This window comes from Lissotriton helveticus, chromosome 12 (genome assembly GCF_964261635.1).
Source record: "Lissotriton helveticus chromosome 12, aLisHel1.1, whole genome shotgun sequence".
Lineage (NCBI taxonomy): Eukaryota > Metazoa > Chordata > Amphibia > Caudata > Salamandridae > Lissotriton > Lissotriton helveticus.
Window position 1 is genome coordinate 600,479,227 of NC_136073.1, and position 19,110 is coordinate 600,498,336.

A 19,110-nucleotide genomic window follows, 5' to 3' on the forward strand; every position below is an offset into this window, starting at 1 on the left:
CTGATGGTGATTCCAAATGAAAGCAGTTCACAATCAGGACCGCTTCCTGAAGTAGAGCTTTTCATCGACAAGGTGTCCTTGATAATAATCGCTATTTCCCCTCCCCGCTTATACTGTCTGTCATTCTTGATTAATAAGTATCCTTGGGGAATGGCTAATGATAGCTCCGGATCAGATGTTCCATCTGCCCATGTCTCCGTGACAAATGCCATATCTATATTGTGAGCTTCCAGCAGCTCGGCGAATTCAATGTTGTGTTTAATTAAAGAGCATGTATTCAGGAGTAGGCCCTAGAGGGACTTTTGCAAAACTGTTTGCGGGTAAAGGACTTGATGCGAGTTAAAGCTGCATTTTGTTTTGGTGAAGAGGAACTTCATGTCACACAGAGGGCACACCTTAGGCTCTTTCAAAGGATCGAGTTGCGGACAGGAATCCTTCATCTGGTGGTTAAGACTTACAAGAGTATCTCTTGTATATTTTAAACTTGGGCCCAAGATCAGTAGGGAACGGACATGGGGGGTGGCCCTGGGCCCGATCTAGGCGCAGACGGCTTTCCTTTTGGCGTGCCAGCGGCGCGCCCTCTGTGCATCCGCTCTGGCATGCTGCTTAAATAGCCGTGAGCTAGGCGTCTCGCGCACACATCAGCTGTTCCCAACCCACAAGTGCTAGTCAGGTATGTACGGTCCTTAAGCCCTCCGCAACAAACGGCACAAGCCACGGCGGAACGGGGCGGGGAGGGAAGATCACAACAGCTGCCACCCTGATTAGCAAGCTAAAACAAAGTGCCGGTAAGCATGTGGAATGAGGTACAAAAACCAATTACGATCCCAGCAGGTGGAGTAAAAGTCTAAAATGAACACAATGTGTCAATCTCAATGTGGCAAGACCTACCGCTGAATTCCAGATATAATCAATCTGTAAGAAAATAACATGAAACATAATTTGCACAAGCACCAATGCATCTTGGACAAGTCTCCTTTCTTTAGTATTTCATGCAAATTTTGCTGCAAGTTAAAAATATCTTGTGACACTTTTTTCTAAACTTCTAAAAAATGTCAAGTAACCTCTGTTTGGGCATTATTTGTACATGTGTCTGTTTCTCTGGGTTGTCATTACAGTTCGACTGATGGAATCTATCCGGCACATGGACATAAATATCCTTATGGCTTTTTTGCATACATCTGCTTCTGCAAATTCAAATGAGAACATCTTGTCATGCTGTAAAATCCTGGAACATCGAAAAAAGGTAACTGTGATTCTCCATTGCTTTACCGGGCATTCTAGGGAATAAAAGGCAATGTGCTTCATTTAAAATGTGGTTGTCTCATGGTATGATATATTATTTATGTGAGAATTTCAGAGTATTATATGATATGGCAGTAGAAGCCTTATCATGGAATACAGTCACAAAAACTGTCTTGGGTCCAGTGAAGCTTGTTTGTATCACCTTTGTTCAACCCTGGGTATCTGGGGCTTCGAGCAGCAAAGCTAGACAAAGGAACTTAGTGTAAATCATTTAAGAGCACCAAACAATGGAATAAGAAAGTCATACAAGAGATACAACAATACTAGATAGAACATATTTTTATTTTTATACATTTTTAGAATCCATGTTCATCAAATTTCATTGGAGGTTCCAGAGATATGTATTTTGAAAACAACAAAAAAAAACTTTCAATACAACCACAAAACAGAACTGGTCAACAAAAGTTTGTAATTTTTTTAATGTTTAAAACAGTTAGTTTGTCAACTTCAGCCTGACTTAAGGTCACTTTGGGCAATGACCTGGCCACCAGACCCTTTTTCAGTTCAGTTCCTGCCTTTAGAAAACAACCACCATAGAGAACAATGAAGTGGTTCCTAAGCTGGGGATGCAGGCAGAAAAGATGTTCAAATATCATCCTGGAGCTGTGCAGTCGACAAGGGTGAGCTGTGGGTGATTCCTTGGTGCATGGGTCAGGTGGGGCAACTTTGGCCACTGCATGTGAGGTCCCATGGCATTCTCTTTGTGACAGTCGAAGGCAAGCAGCGGCTGGGCTACTGTGCTCCCGACACAGCAATCACTGCTAATATCCTTGGTAGAGGCTAGTGTCCCTCTAAGGCAAGAAATCCTTTGATAGCAGTCCTGGGTCCAGCAGACTCGAGTGCAACTTTTGGCTACATCGGAGATGTCTTTAGGAGCACCCAACAGCAGTCAGTGGTGATTCCTCTGAAGAGGATACTGCTTTGCCGGTTTCGGCTTTCTCAACTTTGGTATCCATGGTGCTGTTCCAGGGGGCCAACCAACTAACCCTTAGAGTCACTGCTTCAATCTGGCTCTGGGATCAATGTTTTCCCAAGCCGGGAGCCGCAGGCACAGTCCAAATTTTACTAGTCCAAAGTGCAGCAGGTGCAGTCCTTCCAACAGTGAATCCTCTCTTTGTGCTATTCCAAGGGCAGGAGGACAGTCTTTGTTGGGTTATTTTTCCAAATCCAATGTGTACTGAGGTTTAGCATGCCAGGGGTACCTATTTTATCCTGGGAAAGTGCCTGGGGGGACAACGTGGTCACTATCCAATGGGCTTGTAGGCCCACTCCTTTTTTGAGACAAAGTTCAAGTTATGTGTGGCATTTCGCAATCCCAGTGTGCAATACTTTTGCCACTGTCAAGCCCACAGGAAAACAGGTTTGAGGACAGTGTTTTCCTCTCCGTCCCTGCCTCCAACTTGTCTGCAGGAACAAAAGTCATCCTGCTCGGGTGTGTTGTCACCCTTTAAAGGGGGCATTTCCTTTGAGCCTGCCTTTTGGGCTAACACCTCAGTTGGCCTTTCTGGGAGAGGAGGTGACACCTCAGTCTGCGGCAACTGCCTTTGTGCTTAAGCCTTGGAATTGTTCACATGTCTCCCCAGGTGGGCAGAAAGCTGTCTGTTGGCCCGGGCCTGCACAAAGCCACTGGACTATCTAGGGCACAGAGTGTCAACTTTTTAAAAGCTGCCTAACTTTAACAGTGACATTAATTTTCGATTTGGGCATCAAGTTGAATTTGATGTAAGGTAGTCCCATTCAGAAGTTAGCTGGACTAACTTTCCTCATTAAAACAACAACTTTAAGGGTTTTGCTGCTAAGGCTATATAAACTTATATGTCTTGCTTAACAATTTACAGCTCCCTGCCATAGGGGTCTATATGGCTTCCTTAGGGGTGAATTACATATATCATTAAGGGAACGGGTGGCTTTGCCATTAATGGCAATGCCATAGTCAAACTAGCATTGTGAACACTACCCTTCTAGTCTGCAGTGGGAGGCTGGTAGCCTTCTTGTCTTTTGTCACACTCTGAACCATATACTAGGGACTCACAAGTAAGTTAGTGCTTGCAAATTGGGGTCATCCAATTCAAGAAATCTTTTATAATGGGTCAGTACACTGGCACTGGGGTCAGGTTAACAGGCCTAAGTGCACTGAGTCGAAAAAACAGCAACTAGTACTCAAATAGGGTCAAGAACTGGGATGGGAACATGTAAAAAGCCCGTTTCCTGACAGTGTAGGGTTGTAGTGTGATGTTTTTGGGCCCTAGGGTACTGCAAAGGACTATGTGGTGTGAAGTAGAGTTGTATAAGGTTAGGTTGTCTTGGCTTGTAGTCCAAAGTTTTGCTATAGCGTACAGAATACGTAAGTTAGTGTGGTGTTGCAGTGTTATATCATATTTTTGTGCAGTGTACTATAGTCTTGTGTAGTTTGTCAGTGTCATGCTGTGCTGTAGTGCAGCTATGTGTGTTTTGTGGTGTTATGTTGTAGTATGATGCAGAGATGCATTGTAATGCATTACATCGCTGTGTTGTGTTGCAAGTGCCTGGAATGACAGATTTTCATCTAAAGCATCCATTAAGTATACATATTGATATCGTACTTCATGGATGAGTCATTAGAAAAAACAGTATTGTAACCTTTGTTTGAACATTTCAACTCTGTTCGGTCAGAGACTGTGGGAGAAAATGGCAGACACTAACCTCTCACCGAAACATGTCATGGCAAATTCTTTCTTGGAGTGAAGAAAGAACAGTTACACTGCTAGTTCGCTGTAAAAATACTTCAGATCTTGGGGTATACAACCTAGAACCAGAAAGACTGGATCATTCCAGGTATTCAAGATATCCCTGTAAAACAAATGTACTTAACCTCATCGAAATGAAGATCATTTAAACACTCTGGTTAATCCAGAAATGTAACCAGAATCTTGCTTTGAGGGACTTATTGTGAAATACCCTGATCCTGATTACAGCAAACCTGTGAATGGAAAGCTCTCATGTCAGCTAATTTTGTCCTTACAATATTATGTTGAGTGTCATCTAAAGGATCCGTTTGTGAGACGTAAGAATGCCTGCCTAGTTTCTACTCTGGATAGGGATAATTGAGAAAAATGTGGCACAAGGAAATTGTCAATAATTACAGGTCAAAAAAGACTATCATCCCTATTCACAAAAGTAGAAATACCGGCAAACGTGCACATTTACTCTTAGACTTTGTAGTAACTTTACTGCTTTTGGCTATTCACCGTTTTCACATGTAAAGTTACAACACAGTGGAAATGTGCATATCCTCGATCCCTGAAACTAGAGGGTGGAGGCAAATTTATAAGTGACTAGTTGCCACTGGTAACGTTTCACACTTATTTCACCAGGGCAGAGTTCTCCCTATGGTGTAGTATTGGGGATTTTTAATCTGTAATTCGTATATATATATATATATATATATATATATATATATATTCACTGAAAAAACCATAGGTTATAGACCATATATAGTTAGGAATTAGCATTTAAAAAACCTTATTTTACTCACACAAAACCATTGAAATTCCATATATAGTTAGTTGCACTAACTATATATCGCGCACCCGCAATCCACTGCTGATCATGTCACATATTACATCATTCATGACATGGTCAGTGACATCACTGATGACATCACTGATGACATCTCAAATGACATTACTGATGACATCACTGATGACAACATCCAGTGACTGTATGTTTCTGTAAAGTTAAAATATGTCTTACATATTGAAGAATGAGTGGATGTATAAGTGTCTGGATGAAGGATTTAGTAGGTGCGTGACTGACTGTATGAGTGAGTGATTAAATGTGTCTCACTGAATGCATGGGTTAGTGACTAAACTGTCTTAATTTGTGCATCATTATGTCTGTTGTGATGTAAACTGCTGCATGTGTTGATCATTAGCTATACGAGAGGCTATATGTGTTATTAATTGGTTGCCCAAGTATTTCTATGGGAGATTGAGTTTGTGTGGGGGTGGCTGGAAGGTGTGTGACTCTGTGCATAGATGTGTGAGCAGTTTATTCACTAGGTGTATGAGTTCAAGAGTGCATGTGGAAACAGCTACATGGGCAGTTGACTGTGTGCATGAGTGTATTGATGAGTGAATGGATATCTCAATGCTACATGTCATAGTAAGTACATATGTAAAACACAGTACATGTGAGAGTTGGCATATATAAATAACTGTGCATGAGAGCCACTGAATGAGTGAGTGGTTGTATCGATCATTGTGAACTTGTATCAGGGATTGTATAAGAGAGTAAATATGTGTTAGTATATGTTTCAATAAGTAAGGTGTGTATAACTGTATAGTTGAAGAAATGGAGGTGAGATTGTTTCTTTGCATGACTGACTGGGTGTGTGAGTAACTCCATGGATGAGTGGCAGTGTGTGAGTGTCTGTATACACTGAGTGTATCTAAGGTTATATTAGAGTCTGAAGAGGTTTATCGTATTAGCACAAGAATGATGTCAAATGAGACGTCATCAGTGATGTCATCAGTGATGTCATTTGAGATGTCATCAGTGATGTCATCAGTGATGTCACTGACCATGTCATGAATGATGTAATATGTGACATGATCAGCAGTGGATTGCGGGTGCGCGATATATAGTTAGTGCAACTAACTATATATGGAATTTCAATGGTTTTGTGTGAGTAAAATAAGGTTTTTTAAATGCTAATTCCTAACTATATATGGTCTATAACCTATGGTTTTTTCAGTGAATTTTCAAGGTTTTGTAAATGCTAATTCCTAACTATATATGGTCTATAACCTATGGTTTTTTCAGTGAATTTCAATGGTTTTTTAATAGCAAATATCATAAGCTGTCGAATGTCAAGTACGTGGTAAGTAAAAACTTTTTCGTGTTTATGCACACTGATCTGCTTTGAATGCTGCCCCCCACCCCTCATTTCTATTAGGAGTACTCTCTCTTTGCAGATAGTGAAGGGTAGTTAACGCAGGCCTTTGCCCCCGTTGTAATCCGTCGTGCCTGCTTCTCTCTCCATTTGATTGATTGTTCTCTTTGGTTCATTCTCTATTTACAAACAAGCACAGAGTCGCAATACTCTGTTTAGTCTTTGCAGATAGCGAAAAATCGTGTAAAAAAACAAAAGGAATCGAGCAAAATCAGTAGGCCACTAATGGGATCTCTTTTTGACCTCCCTAAAATAGAAACATTAGGAACAACCTGTTGATAATACCAATGTGTATGTACATAAGCGGCGTTCATTTGTGTTCACAGTACCCCTTGTTGATTGTTTGAATCGACCATTGAATTGTTCGAAGTTGGTTCTCTTAAGAATCTTCTCTGCCTGCAAACGAGGAAGAATAGGAATATTCTCTCTCCCTTTGCAGATAGTGAAGGGTAGGTAACGCAAACCTTTAACACGTCGTGCCTACTTCGTTCCTCATTGATTGATTGTTTCCCCAAACATTGACTGTTTGGGAATTGGTTCTTTTTGGAGGTATTCCCTGTTTGCAAATATACGTAGGAAAATCTTTGCAAATAGTGAAAGGGTACGTAATGCGGACCTTTCTCCCCCGTTGTAATCTGTCATGCCTATCTACTCCCCACTGATTGATGCACCTGTTTCACCCGGACCATTTACTAGAGATACGTCATCTGGCCCGACCAGAGAGCACCCCTAGTGAAAAGGACATATGCAATAATAACGAAGTGATCACTGTATCCTGTTAACAGAAACTTTAGCATGAAACAACCTGGAAAGAAAAGAATAGGAAAACGAAAATCAGTAGGCCACTGATGAACATGAACTTTTATTAAACAACGAACAAAGAAACGATAACATAACGTAATGATAAAACCTATTAATGTCCTAGAAACAAGAAAACGTTAGAAATATGCCAGTGGTGAGAGACCAGAAAAACAGTAAGAGAAACCAAATCACCCCTCGCTGTCCCACCGCCTGCCACGCCAAAAAAATCGATAGACTAGGGAAAATGCAAGTCAGTAGAACATCCGCCCCCACTCTGGAAACTTCCAAGGTGGGGCAGGGTTGCGGCTACGCCCAGCCGGGAGCAGCCCATATAAGGCGGGTCCTGCTGCCACGCCTCGGCCAGGAGATCCTAACGTAGGGTGTAGCCGGAGGAGAGGCCGAGGCCAGCGGGACCCGGCCAGGGGATTGCCTTTACAACGCTGAAGAGTTGCAGGGGGGGGGAATGTCTCCTCGACCCTCCCCTCTCTCTCCCAGTCCGGCCGCGGTGGCCCTTGAGAGTTTCAGGTAGTCCCGCCACATGCTCTTCCGGTCCGGCCACCAACGGTCGGGGGGCCGAGGCCGACGGGATCCGGCTGCAGCCGATAAACCAAGGAACCCGTTCATGGGGCCAGAGCCAGGGGCGTCCGGCCGACATCCACCGGAAGCCCGGCCCAAAGACGGACGGGACATTTTTTCTTTTCTCCTTCGTAATAGCAGCGGCAACACGCCAGGCACCACTTCTTTCTTCAAAAATGGCTTTGACAACACTGGGGGGGATGTCTTGCACATGCCTCCGACCCCCCCCCCCGTCCTCATCGCCACCGGCCATAACAAATGTCAAGCGGGGCGCCGTGGGGTGCACTGGGAGGGAGAGACGGTGCGAACAGGCCTCTCCCGCCTCCTCAGGTGAAGGCTTCCCAGCTGCACCCTCAGCGCTCCAGGCGCCCCGAAAAGGGTTCGTCCACTGTGGCGATGCTGCAACGTCTCGCCCGGCAGGGTGGAGCCCGTCCGCTCATGTGACCCCGCGATCGCCGGTAGCTGCCGAACTCTCAAAATGGCGATCGACCTGGCAAGAGCGGGCCCAGCATGAAGAAATGGCCCGGTCACTGGTTGACTCCACCACCGTAGTCCTCCACGACCTTGAAGATTCTACAGGAGCCGCGGGAGTCTCCGACCCCCGATGGGGAATGACTGCCATGATCGCCCGTGGAGTGATGAAACTGTATCCGCGGGACGTCGGCGCTCCCATGCTGGCGCCAGCCTCACTTTGAATTACTAGAATCCTGCAGACCTCAGTTCCGGTGAAAGCACAGTGTGACCCGGTAGGAAAAATTGTTGCACCCCCTCCCCTTTTGAAGTGATAGTTCAAACCACCGATCCTTTCCTTTGCCCTTTTAACGGAACTTTGGACTGCCTCCCCCTCTTTTACATTTTCTAGAGAAAACAAAACATTAACCACTACATTACCATAGCAGTTGACACCAGAACTGTTTTCAAATTGAAAACCAACAACATCTTCAACAGAATCCTTTTTGTTTCTGCTGTGACCCTGCTACAGCACAGGCATTGTCCCCAGCAGTAATTCTGCAATGCCGGTAAGAATAGCTGTGGTGCCTACTGGACTCACTCACCCCCGCGGCGCCCCACGCCGTTATTTGCTGGGCGGCAACTTACTAGACATCACTTTCGTGCCATCTAGATTTCAGCGCGTTCTGCTGCCTTGGAACTATTCGCACAACAGACTGCTACTGACGACCCACCCCCAGGCAACATCTTCTGAATTTTCATAATTTGAAAGAACTAGTAACATGTCCTCATCAGGAATTCAAAAGAAATTGCCACGGTCTCTTCGTTGTTTAAGTGTTTTTACTGTTTTTGTTTTGTTGTATATATTTATATGTTATTAAAGTTTTATATTCCTACTACTTTGTTGGAGTGCTATATATTTTTAATGTCCCAGGCACTCCACACCACTTGGAGTCAAGCTAGCCGGGCTGAAGAGAGGTGTTACCTCGAAACCGGTCCGGTCCTCGGATGCTTGATTCCGGTCTGGGAAAGATATGGCTGTTGTAGTTCGGACTGGACTGTTCCCATGGGGCAACAGGGTCAGAGCTGATTTGCATAAAGCCATTATCTGACCCAGGGTGGTGTGGAGTGCAAAAAAACGATGGATTTGGGCCCAGATCTTTTGACTGGGGGAGTGTGTGACATTGATCCACATTCAGTCCATCACTTGTTGTTTTTTGCAATATATTTTTAATGTGACACATAATTGTAAAAACTTTGATGTACAAAGAGTCATTCCTAGAATCTTCCGCTTCAGGCTCGGTCCCCTCCCCAATCACAATACAGGATGGTTTTCAGATAGTAGGAACACGTGTGGTGTGACGGATCTCATCGGGTGTGGGCCTTGATCTACTATAACTCCTTTGAAGAGGGGTGATTCTTTACAGCTGGAGCCATAAACTACATCTGCAGGGCTAGCTGATAGCCTGGACAATCGGACACAGAGGAAGAGGAGTGTCAGAGGGTGCGGTAGTGAATAGGGCGAAAGGGAGGTGTCGGGCGGGCACAGAGTGTGATTCTCAGGGAAGAGCAGCGCAGATGGGGGGAGGTTTATTGCCCATGCATAAGACAGAGAGCGGGGGTGACCAGTGCCTGGGGAAGATGCTTGCGAGGGTGGGGAGCCATGCTACGAATCGACAGCGTGCAGAGAGTGGGTCTGGTCAAGGCATCTAAAATGGCTGCCGTGCACGACAAAAGTGTGGCATTTCAAAAAAGGCAAGATGGCGCAAACAATGTTTTTCAACACTTCCTCATTTCCTTCGAATCGAACGTTAACAGACGTTGGTGCATATTACCAAAGTTAAGCGATATTTATCGCTAACGATGCTTACCAACGAATTTTTTACCGCTAAGCATCGTCAGAAATTATCGAACATAAACCTTGCTATTATCAAGGTTTATCGCAAATGCGATAAAAAAACGGCCGCAATGCATGAATATCGCTAAAAAGTCAGCGATATTCATGCATTACCGAGCTAATGCTCTTAGCCATGTTATCCACCTCCCATTGGATAACATGGCTAAGAACTGCTCAGGGCAGGTGTTACTTTTTGGAGATATTCGCGCTTAGCGCGAATATCTCCAAAAGTTGGTAATAGGAGATATATATCTTGCATGTTGTAATGCAAATTATTGTGGTATATGGAACTCATACCATAATCTCTCAGGAAAGCAGAAACTGATCCTTTTGGGACCGCCTGAGAAGGCCTAGGGGGTGAGGGGTACTCTACTTTGCCCCCTTTTCACGTTCCGAACTATTTTATTTTACTCTCTTCTGTAATTACACAAAATAGCAGCGATAAGATGCATCAGAGACACACAGTGAGAGAAAGGAGGCCGGAGATGAAGAAGAGATGTCAAATACACATTGGAGATAATATAGTGGGAGAAGGGAAGTAAATATGAGTAAACTTACCATGTAACATAAAAATGTTGCACTCTATACTATAAGTCTCATTTTATACTACAATCACTTCGCTACAACCTCATAAATTAAAAATAAAAATGAATAATGTCTCAAACAATTTTTGATTTCTAAATATAAATTTATTCTTCAGAATTTTCTAAATTTGAAAGAACTAGTAACATGTCCTCATCAGCAATTTCCTCTTCAATCATCTCATCTGGAATCTCCTCATTAAAAGTCTGCAATGATGATTCTTGTAACTCTATGGTCTCCAAACATTCGATAAATTCGCCATCAACAGATTGATCAAAAAAATCATTCAAGTCATCTCCTCCTTGTGACAATATTTCATTATTGGTGCTGTCAATTTCAATCAATGTAGTGGAATCATTCAAGTCATCTCCTCCTTGTGACAATATTTCATTATTGGTGCTCTCAATTTCAATCAATGTAGTGGAATCATTCAAGTCATCTCCTCCTTGTGACAATATTTCATTATTGGTGCTGTCAATTTCAATCAATCTAATGAAATCATACAAGTCATCTCCTCCTTGTGACAATATTTCATTATTGGTGCTCTCAATTTCAATCAATGTAGTGGACAATGCAAAAGAAATTGCCACGGTCTCTTCATTGTGAGCCATTTTATTTTGAAATTGCTTGCTGTAAATTGCAGAAAAAAATAATCACTTTCATTTATCGTTTTTAGTAATACATAATATAAAACTAACTTTATCAAGTATTTAGTATAACAGAAGGACTGCAAATAAATAACAGAAAACATTTTTCAAATTATCTTCAAGTGTACAACATAGTTCCCCTTACAAATTAACAACTCACCTTTTTAAAAGTAGGAGAAGTGTTAGTACTGTGTAAATCAAACACCAGAAATTCACCACCAAAAATTCCTCACAAATGTACCTCAGACAGTAGTATCACAAAATGGCTGTGGTTTCCTCTCATTTGAGATATATACATAACCAATTAACTTTCATCACACACAAATACAAAACCAAAGTAACATTTTAATTGGTTCTAAATTTCAACACTTTCAAATGTGTTTTCCCCATGCAATTTTCCATAGGACATTTACATACGTCTACAGCCTGAATGGCTGAACGGAATTACACCAAACTTGGCAAAATGGTACATCAAACCTAAGAGGTCAGGAAGGATCTACTATGCCCCCTTATGGTCATTTGCCCCTTCGCTTTGGCCTCCTCTTGTCTCTCGATCCTACCGAGAGACAAGATGGCGGCCGCTACAGACTGTTTGTAATGTTGACAGACGCCGGAGAACCAATCAGCTTCGCAAAGCTCCGTAACGCGAAAAGTACGCGAAGCGGAGCGCTGTTACAGATATATATCTTTTTTTGAACGTTAATTTCTCAAAATCCACTGGAGCACATATATTGAGACCTAGCAAAGGCACATCGGGCTACCAGTCCCTAATATTTTGCCAAGTTTCGTGCAAATCCATTCAGCCGTTCGATTATTGACATTTAGATACGTCTACAGCCTGAATGGCTGAACGGAATTACACCAAACTTGGCAAAATGGTACATCAAACCTAAGAGGTCAGGGAGGATCTACTATGCCCCCTTATGGTCATTTGCCCCTTCGCTTTGGCCTCCTCTTGTCTCTCGATCCTACCGAGAGACAAGATGGCGGCCGCTACGGACTGTTTGGAATGTTTACAGACGCCGGAGAACCAATCTACTTCGCTTCACAAAGCTCCGTTGCGCGAAAAGTACGCGAACTGGAGCGCTGCCCGGTCCGCTGTTACAGATATATATCTTTTTTTAAACGTTAATTTCTCAAAATCCACTGTAGCACATATATTGAGACCTACAAAAGGCACATCGGGCTACCAGTCCCTACAATTTTGCCAAGTTTCGTGCAAATCCATTCAGCCGTTCGGGCTAAAAGTGAGGCCAACCGCCCTATGGAAAACTCAATGTTAAAAACACGTTTTGGGACCCCCCTTTTTTCTCGACCCCCCCTGGACGAACCCCCCCAATTTTCGCGACCGCCAGTAGGTAATATATATATATATATATATATATATATATATATATTACCTACTGGCGGTCGCCAGTAGGTATATATAGTTAGGATTTTTTCCCTATGGGATTTTTGAAAATTCTATGTCTAATAACTTTGGCGTTTGTGGACGGAATTGGCTGAAATTTTCTGGAAAATGGAACATTTTGTTTCTGAGCAGCCCCTGGAAATTTGGGGGGGGTTCGTCCAGGGGGGGTCGAGAAAAAAGGGGGGTCCCAAAACGTGTTTTTAACATTGAGTTTTCCATAGGGCGGTTGGCCTCACTTTTAGCCCGAACGGCTGAATGGATTTGCATGAAACTTGGCAAAATTGTAGGGACTGGTAGCCCGATGTGCCTTTTGTAGGTCTCAATAAATGTGCTCCAGTGGATTTTGAGAAATTAACGTTTAAAAAAAGATATATATCTGTAAGCGCGCTCCGGGCAGCGCTCCGGTCCGCGGACCTTAAGCGTACCGGAACTTCGCGTAGCTAAGCTGATTGGCTCTCCGGTGTCTGTCAACATTCTAAACAGTCCGGAGCGGCCGCCATCTTGTCTCTCGGTAGGATTGAGAGACAAGAGGAGGCCAAAACAAAGGGGGAAATAACCATAAGGGGGCATACTAGATCCTCCCTGACCCCCTAGGTTTAATGTGGAGGTTTTAAAAGGGCCCCGCGGGGCAAAAAAAACAAAACATTTTTTTTGTTTTTTTTGCGTGGGGAGCGCCCGGTCCGCGAACCGGGAAGCGTTCTGGGCAGCGTACTGCAATGAAAAATGAATGATAGACTTTTCAAATGCTGTATGTTAATTGATTGTTGGTTTTGTTGATTATTTTTTATTTTCTTTATTTTTTAAGCATTTTTTTTATTGTGATTGTGTTTCATAATTTATTAAACTTTCTAACATTTCATTGTCAGAAATTTCATAATTATCATTGAATATACATTGTAGTCTCTGAGGGTGTAAAATGTCCTCATTTTCAAGGAGGTTATCTACTGCTTGTACACATTGCAGTAGTTCTTTGTCTAAAGTTTCATCGAAAAATTCAATATCATTTTCATCATTGATTTCTTGGCTGCTCTCTTGCAGGACAATTTGAAATTCAACTTTCTGTTCGCCTTCCATTTTGCCTGAAATTTAGATTAAAAAAATATATATTAGTAGAGATAGGGCACTGTTGGGATTAATTTTGGGCAGTGTATAGTATCAGAGTGGAAGTAGGAATATAAAAAAGTGTATGTGATTTAACGTAAGTAAATTCATAATTATACAAGAGAAGCCTAACTCCAGAAAAAGTTTACCATATTAACTTATAGTGCACAATATACTTCAGTTTTAAAAATAAAAACTTACCTTTAGAAAGAAGTTGAAGGAATTAGTGAAAATACTATTGAAATGTACACCAAGAAGTAGTAGTCAAAATGGCTGTGTTTTCTTCTCTTCCTTTATATATATTCAGGTATATAACCAATCAAATGTCAGGTAAAAAAAGTAGAAAATGAAAGTAACATTTTAATTGGTTGTCAATTCCAACACTTCAGATGTGTTTTGTGAAGTAATTTACCTCACGGTATTTAGAGAGGTCTACAGGCTAAATGGCTAAATGGAATTCCAATCAAATTTGTGAAAATGGTAGGGATTGGTATGTAGTATGAGCTAGTCTATATTTGGTGAAATTGTCTCCAGTGGCTTTTCTGTGAACTACTTTCCCACCTTTTTTGATGGTGCGCTTCCCAGGGAGCGACCCGGTACGCGAACCGTTGAGCGCCCCGGTTCGCGAACCTTAAGCGTAACGGGAGTCCACCATTTTGTGTTTCGGTCGAATTAAGATACAAGATGGAGGGCAAATAATGTTCAGAATGGGTAGAAGGGGGCACGGTAGACTTATCTTGACCCCCTAGGTTTTGTGAGGGTGGCTGAGGAGGCCCATATGTGCGAAAAAAAAACATTTTTTTAAAAAATTTCGCGAGGTTAGCTCCCGGTTCGCGTACCGGGTAGCGCCCCAGGGAGCGTACTTTGTTGAAAATTAGTGAAAAATGTTAGAGTAAAATAATAATTGTGAGTGATCAGATGTAGGGTAGCTCTGAGAAGAGCTTTTGGGTTTATGGTACATTTAGGTACTTATAAGTAGGTACCAATGCACATTCTTAAATTCAGAGTGAAAATTCTGTTGCCCTCATCTGAGAAGTGAACTCCATCTCCTCTGTAGATATCTTGCATGTAGTAACGCAAGTTATTGTTGTACAGGGAGCCCATTCCATGGTCTCTCATGTAAGCTGAAACAGATTTGTTTACATGCTTCCTCGACTTCTCAATTTGTGGACAAAATTGGTTTGACCACCTCCATTTCTGTCTTTGGCATATATTTGAATATACCAAGGCAGTCTGAGGAAAAAGTGCCATTAATTGCTCAAAGGTGTCCTTTAAAAGCATTTCCAGACCTACACCAGTCAAAGTGCCCAAGTCATTACCTCCACAGTGCACAATTAACAGGTCAGGTTTGGGCAAATGCATAAAGGTTTTCACCAATGGTATCAATTGGTGACATTTTAATCCTCTGTGGCCAAACCACTTAATTTCCACATCTTGTAAATTGAGGTTAGGTAAATTCCTGTTTTCAGTGTACCTTTGAGCCCAGTGAATATAACTATGTCCAACAATCCAGACAGAAAACATGGTGAGAGAAGGTTCTCCTGCAGTCAGATGAAGTGTGGCAATGAAATGGCAGTTGAAAAAATGAGAGTTTAAAATGAAAAAAACTGTGGAGTTTCTGTGTTCATGAAGCAGTAACAGTGATTGGTGGATTTTGATTGCTGAAAACAGAAAGTTAGGGTGCACGGATGAGTTATTTGAAAGATGTATTTTGAATGGTCAATAAAAAATCATTAAATGAAAGAATGCACTGGATATGCAGGTGCACTGAGAGTTCAGAGTTCAATTGCAACATTGTTGTGTGAACTTGCAAACACCAGAAATCTTCCAAGAGGTGGTTGCCATGCAGAAAAGGCAGAAAGGGCAGAGGGGGGAAGGGTTTTCATTTGAAAAAAAGTGAGGGAAGAGTTTTGATTGGGTGACATGAGAGATATGTGTGAAGAATTACAGCATTTCTGTGCTTTTGATAGCTGCAGACTCTGGAGTGCATACCTTTTGCTCTGCTGAAGACAAATTGGTGTGTTTCTGAGACTGTTTTCAAACTCAAAGTATTTGCTAAGGTGAGAAAATATTTCTTTAATTTAGATAGAGAATAGTGTGCTTTAAGGAGAAAATTATGAATTATGTGGCGCAAATTGCTTGTAAATATGCTCCCACCTGTGCAAGGAAAATTTAGATTTTTAATGTTTGTGTTACATAGCCATGTTAAAAGTGATACAAACATGCTGCAAAGGCAATTAAAAAACGCTTTTATGTGTCTTAAGGACATTTTAAGTAATTTTCCCATGTGCAGTGTTTTGAAATTATGATTTGAAAATCGTTTTTGGGGAAAAGGAATTGTTTTTAAATTTATGACAAGGACATAATGGTGTATGCTTCTTTATAAGGCAATTGACTGTCCCTGATGTTATTTTTCCCATTTTAATGTAAGACCTTTCTCTGTGGCGCAAATTGCTTGTAAATATGCTCCCACCTGTGCATGGCAAATTTAGATTTTAAATGTTTGTGTTACATAGCCATGTTAAAAGTGACCCAACCATGCTGGAAAGGCAATAAGAAAACACTTTCATGTGTCTTAAGGACATTTTAAGTAATTTCCCTGTGGGCAGTGTTTTCAAATATGAATTGAAAATCGTTTTTGAGGTAAAGGAATGTTGTTAAAATTTATGTGCGCCATATGCCCCCAAATTTCTTTTTCAGGGGTGCAGCAGGGTGTTATTGAGACACCCCTACACCTTTGGAAAAATTCCTAATTTGCTATGAGCTAATTGCTAGTTGCAAATTGCACCTTCTTTCATATGGGCATCCTGGCGCATGGAAATGAATAGGTAATTTGCAATTAGCAATTTGCTCATCGCAAATTTGGAATGGTAAAGAATCGCTATTTATTCCTTAAAATTCGCTATTTTGCTAGAAGCTTAGGGATACATTTATGATGACTGGCAAAATAAAGTGCAAATCACTTACTTCATTGGTAGGCCTTTACATGTATTATCTCTTCTGTATTCTTCATCAAGCGTAACTTTAATCTGCAATCCTGAGTAGGCCTCACCTTAAACAAACCTCTGGATAGGCCACACCTTATCGTCATCCTGGATTAATCATTTCAAATGCTAGGGACAGATTTATGATAGGTGTATGCCTCTTTTGCGCCACTGTGCGTCACTTTTATGATGCAGCGGCGGTGCAAAAGATTTGCTATGAGGCGACAAAATTACAAATTGATGCATTTAGGCAGATATGTCATGGTGTAAAAAAAACGTACCACATGAAACCGATGCAGCAGTGATGCAAAACATGCACCATGTTGCAAGACAGGCCTCACTTGGGGCCATATGTATCAAGCTAATTAGCATTCGCAAAGATCAAAATTCTGCGAATTTCGGCCTTTGCGAATGTTAATTAGACAAATGGTATGTATCAAACAAGTTTGATGCAAAATAAGGAGTAGCAAAATTTGCTATTCCTTATTTTGCGATTGCACTGAAGCATTTGCAAATTTTGCGATTACTTAAATGCAATGTATCAAACAAAAAATATGTAAAAAATGACATTAAGGATTTGGAAACTATTGTGGTAAATTGGTGGTAATTTGTGAATTCTTTTCAAAAAGCTTTTTTTCCAAAAAACAAAAGGTGACATATGACGCCCATACATGCCCTTAGGGCATGTATGTGCGCCATATGCCCCCAAATTTCTTTTTCAGGGGTGCAGCAGGGTGTTCTTGAGATACCCCTGCACCCTTGAAAAAATTCATATTTTGTGATGAGGTAATTGCTAATCGCAAATTGCAACCTTCATTCCTATGAGCCTTCTAGCCCATGGAAATGAATGGGTAATTTGCAATTAGCAATTTGCTCATTGCAAATTAGGAATGGTAAAGAATTGCTATTTATTCCTTAAAATTTGCTATTTAGGAAATGCAAAATAGTTTGATGATACATATGGCGGTTCATCTGTAACAAGATAAGAAGCTTAGGGATACATTTATGATGACTGGCGCAATGAAGTGGACATTACTTACTTCATTGGTAGGCCTTTACATGTATTATCTCCTCTGTATTCTTCATCAAGCGTAACTTTAATCTGCAATCCTGAGTAGGCCTCACCTTAAACAAACCTCTGGATAGGCCACACCTTATCGTCATCCTGAATTAATCATTTAAAATGCTAGGGACAGATTTATGATAGGTGTATGCCTCTTTTGCGCCACTGTGCGTCACTTTTATGATGCAGCGGCGGTGCAAAAGATTTGCTATGAGGCGACAAAATTACAAATTGATGCATTTAGGCAGATATGTCATGGTGTAAAAAAAACTTACCACATGAAACCGATGCAGCAGTGATGCAAAACATGCACCATGTTGCAAGACAGGCCTCACTTGGGGCCATATGTATCAAGCTAATTAGCATTCGCAAAGATCAAAATTCTGCGAATTTCGGCCTTTGCGAATGTTAATTAGACAAATGATATGTATCAAACAAGTTTGATGCAAAATAAGGAGTAGCAAAATTTGCTATTCCTTATTTTGCGATTGCACTGAAGCATTTGCAAATTTTGCGATTACTTAAATGCAATGTATCAAACAAAAAATATGTAAAAAATGACATTAAGGATTTGGAAACTACTGTGGTAAATTGGTGGTAATTTGTGAATTCTTTTCAAAAAGCTTTTTTTCAAAAAAACAAAAGGTCCCATATGACGCCAACACATGCCCTTAGGGCATGTATGTGTGCCATATGCCCCCAAATTTCTTTTTCAGGGGTGCAGCAGGGTGTTCTTGAGACACCCCTGCACCCTTGGAAAAATTCCTAATTTGTGATGAGCAAATTGCTAATCGCAAATTAAACCTTCATTCCTATGAGGCTCCTAGCCCATGGAAATGAATGGGTAACTTGCAATTAGCAATTTGCTCATTGCAAATTAGGAATGGTAAAGAATTGCTATTTATTCCTTAAAATTCGCTATTTAGGAAATGCAAAATAGTTTGATGGTACATATGGCGGTTCATCTGTAACAAGATAAGAAGATTAGGGATAGATTTATGATGACTGGTGCATCACCAGGGATGTGTCAGTCATCCTGCGCCGCTGTTCCACCACCCATGGTGTGCTGCATTTACAATGCGGGGCATCATGGGGCAAAAATGGCACAGATGCGTGATGTATCTGTGCTGGAAAGGTAGTGATTGCTGGAGTTGTATCGCAAGTGCGATGCAGCTCAATCAAGGCTCAGGGGTGCCCCATCTCCACAATGTTGCGTCAAGACCTATGCCTGCTTAAAGCAGGCGCAGGGTTTTGACGCAGCTTTCTCCTATCTGATTGTAAATACGGCACACCATGGGTGGCAGAGCAGTGGTGCACGTTAACTGGTGCATGCCTGGGGATGTGCCATTTAACATAAATC

At 41.7% G+C, this 19,110-nt stretch overlaps 1 protein-coding gene across 1 annotated transcript in view; it reads left to right on the plus strand.

Annotated features, from left to right (window-relative positions):
- Positions 1-19,110, plus strand: part of LOC144798065 (uncharacterized) — a 104,176-nt gene that overhangs the window by 32,503 nt on the left and 52,563 nt on the right. Inside the window, exon 4 of the mRNA XM_078668838.1 lies at positions 1,119-1,246. Coding sequence (XP_078524964.1) covers positions 1,119-1,246 — 128 coding nt within the window. The remainder of the gene's footprint in view (positions 1-1,118; positions 1,247-19,110) is intronic.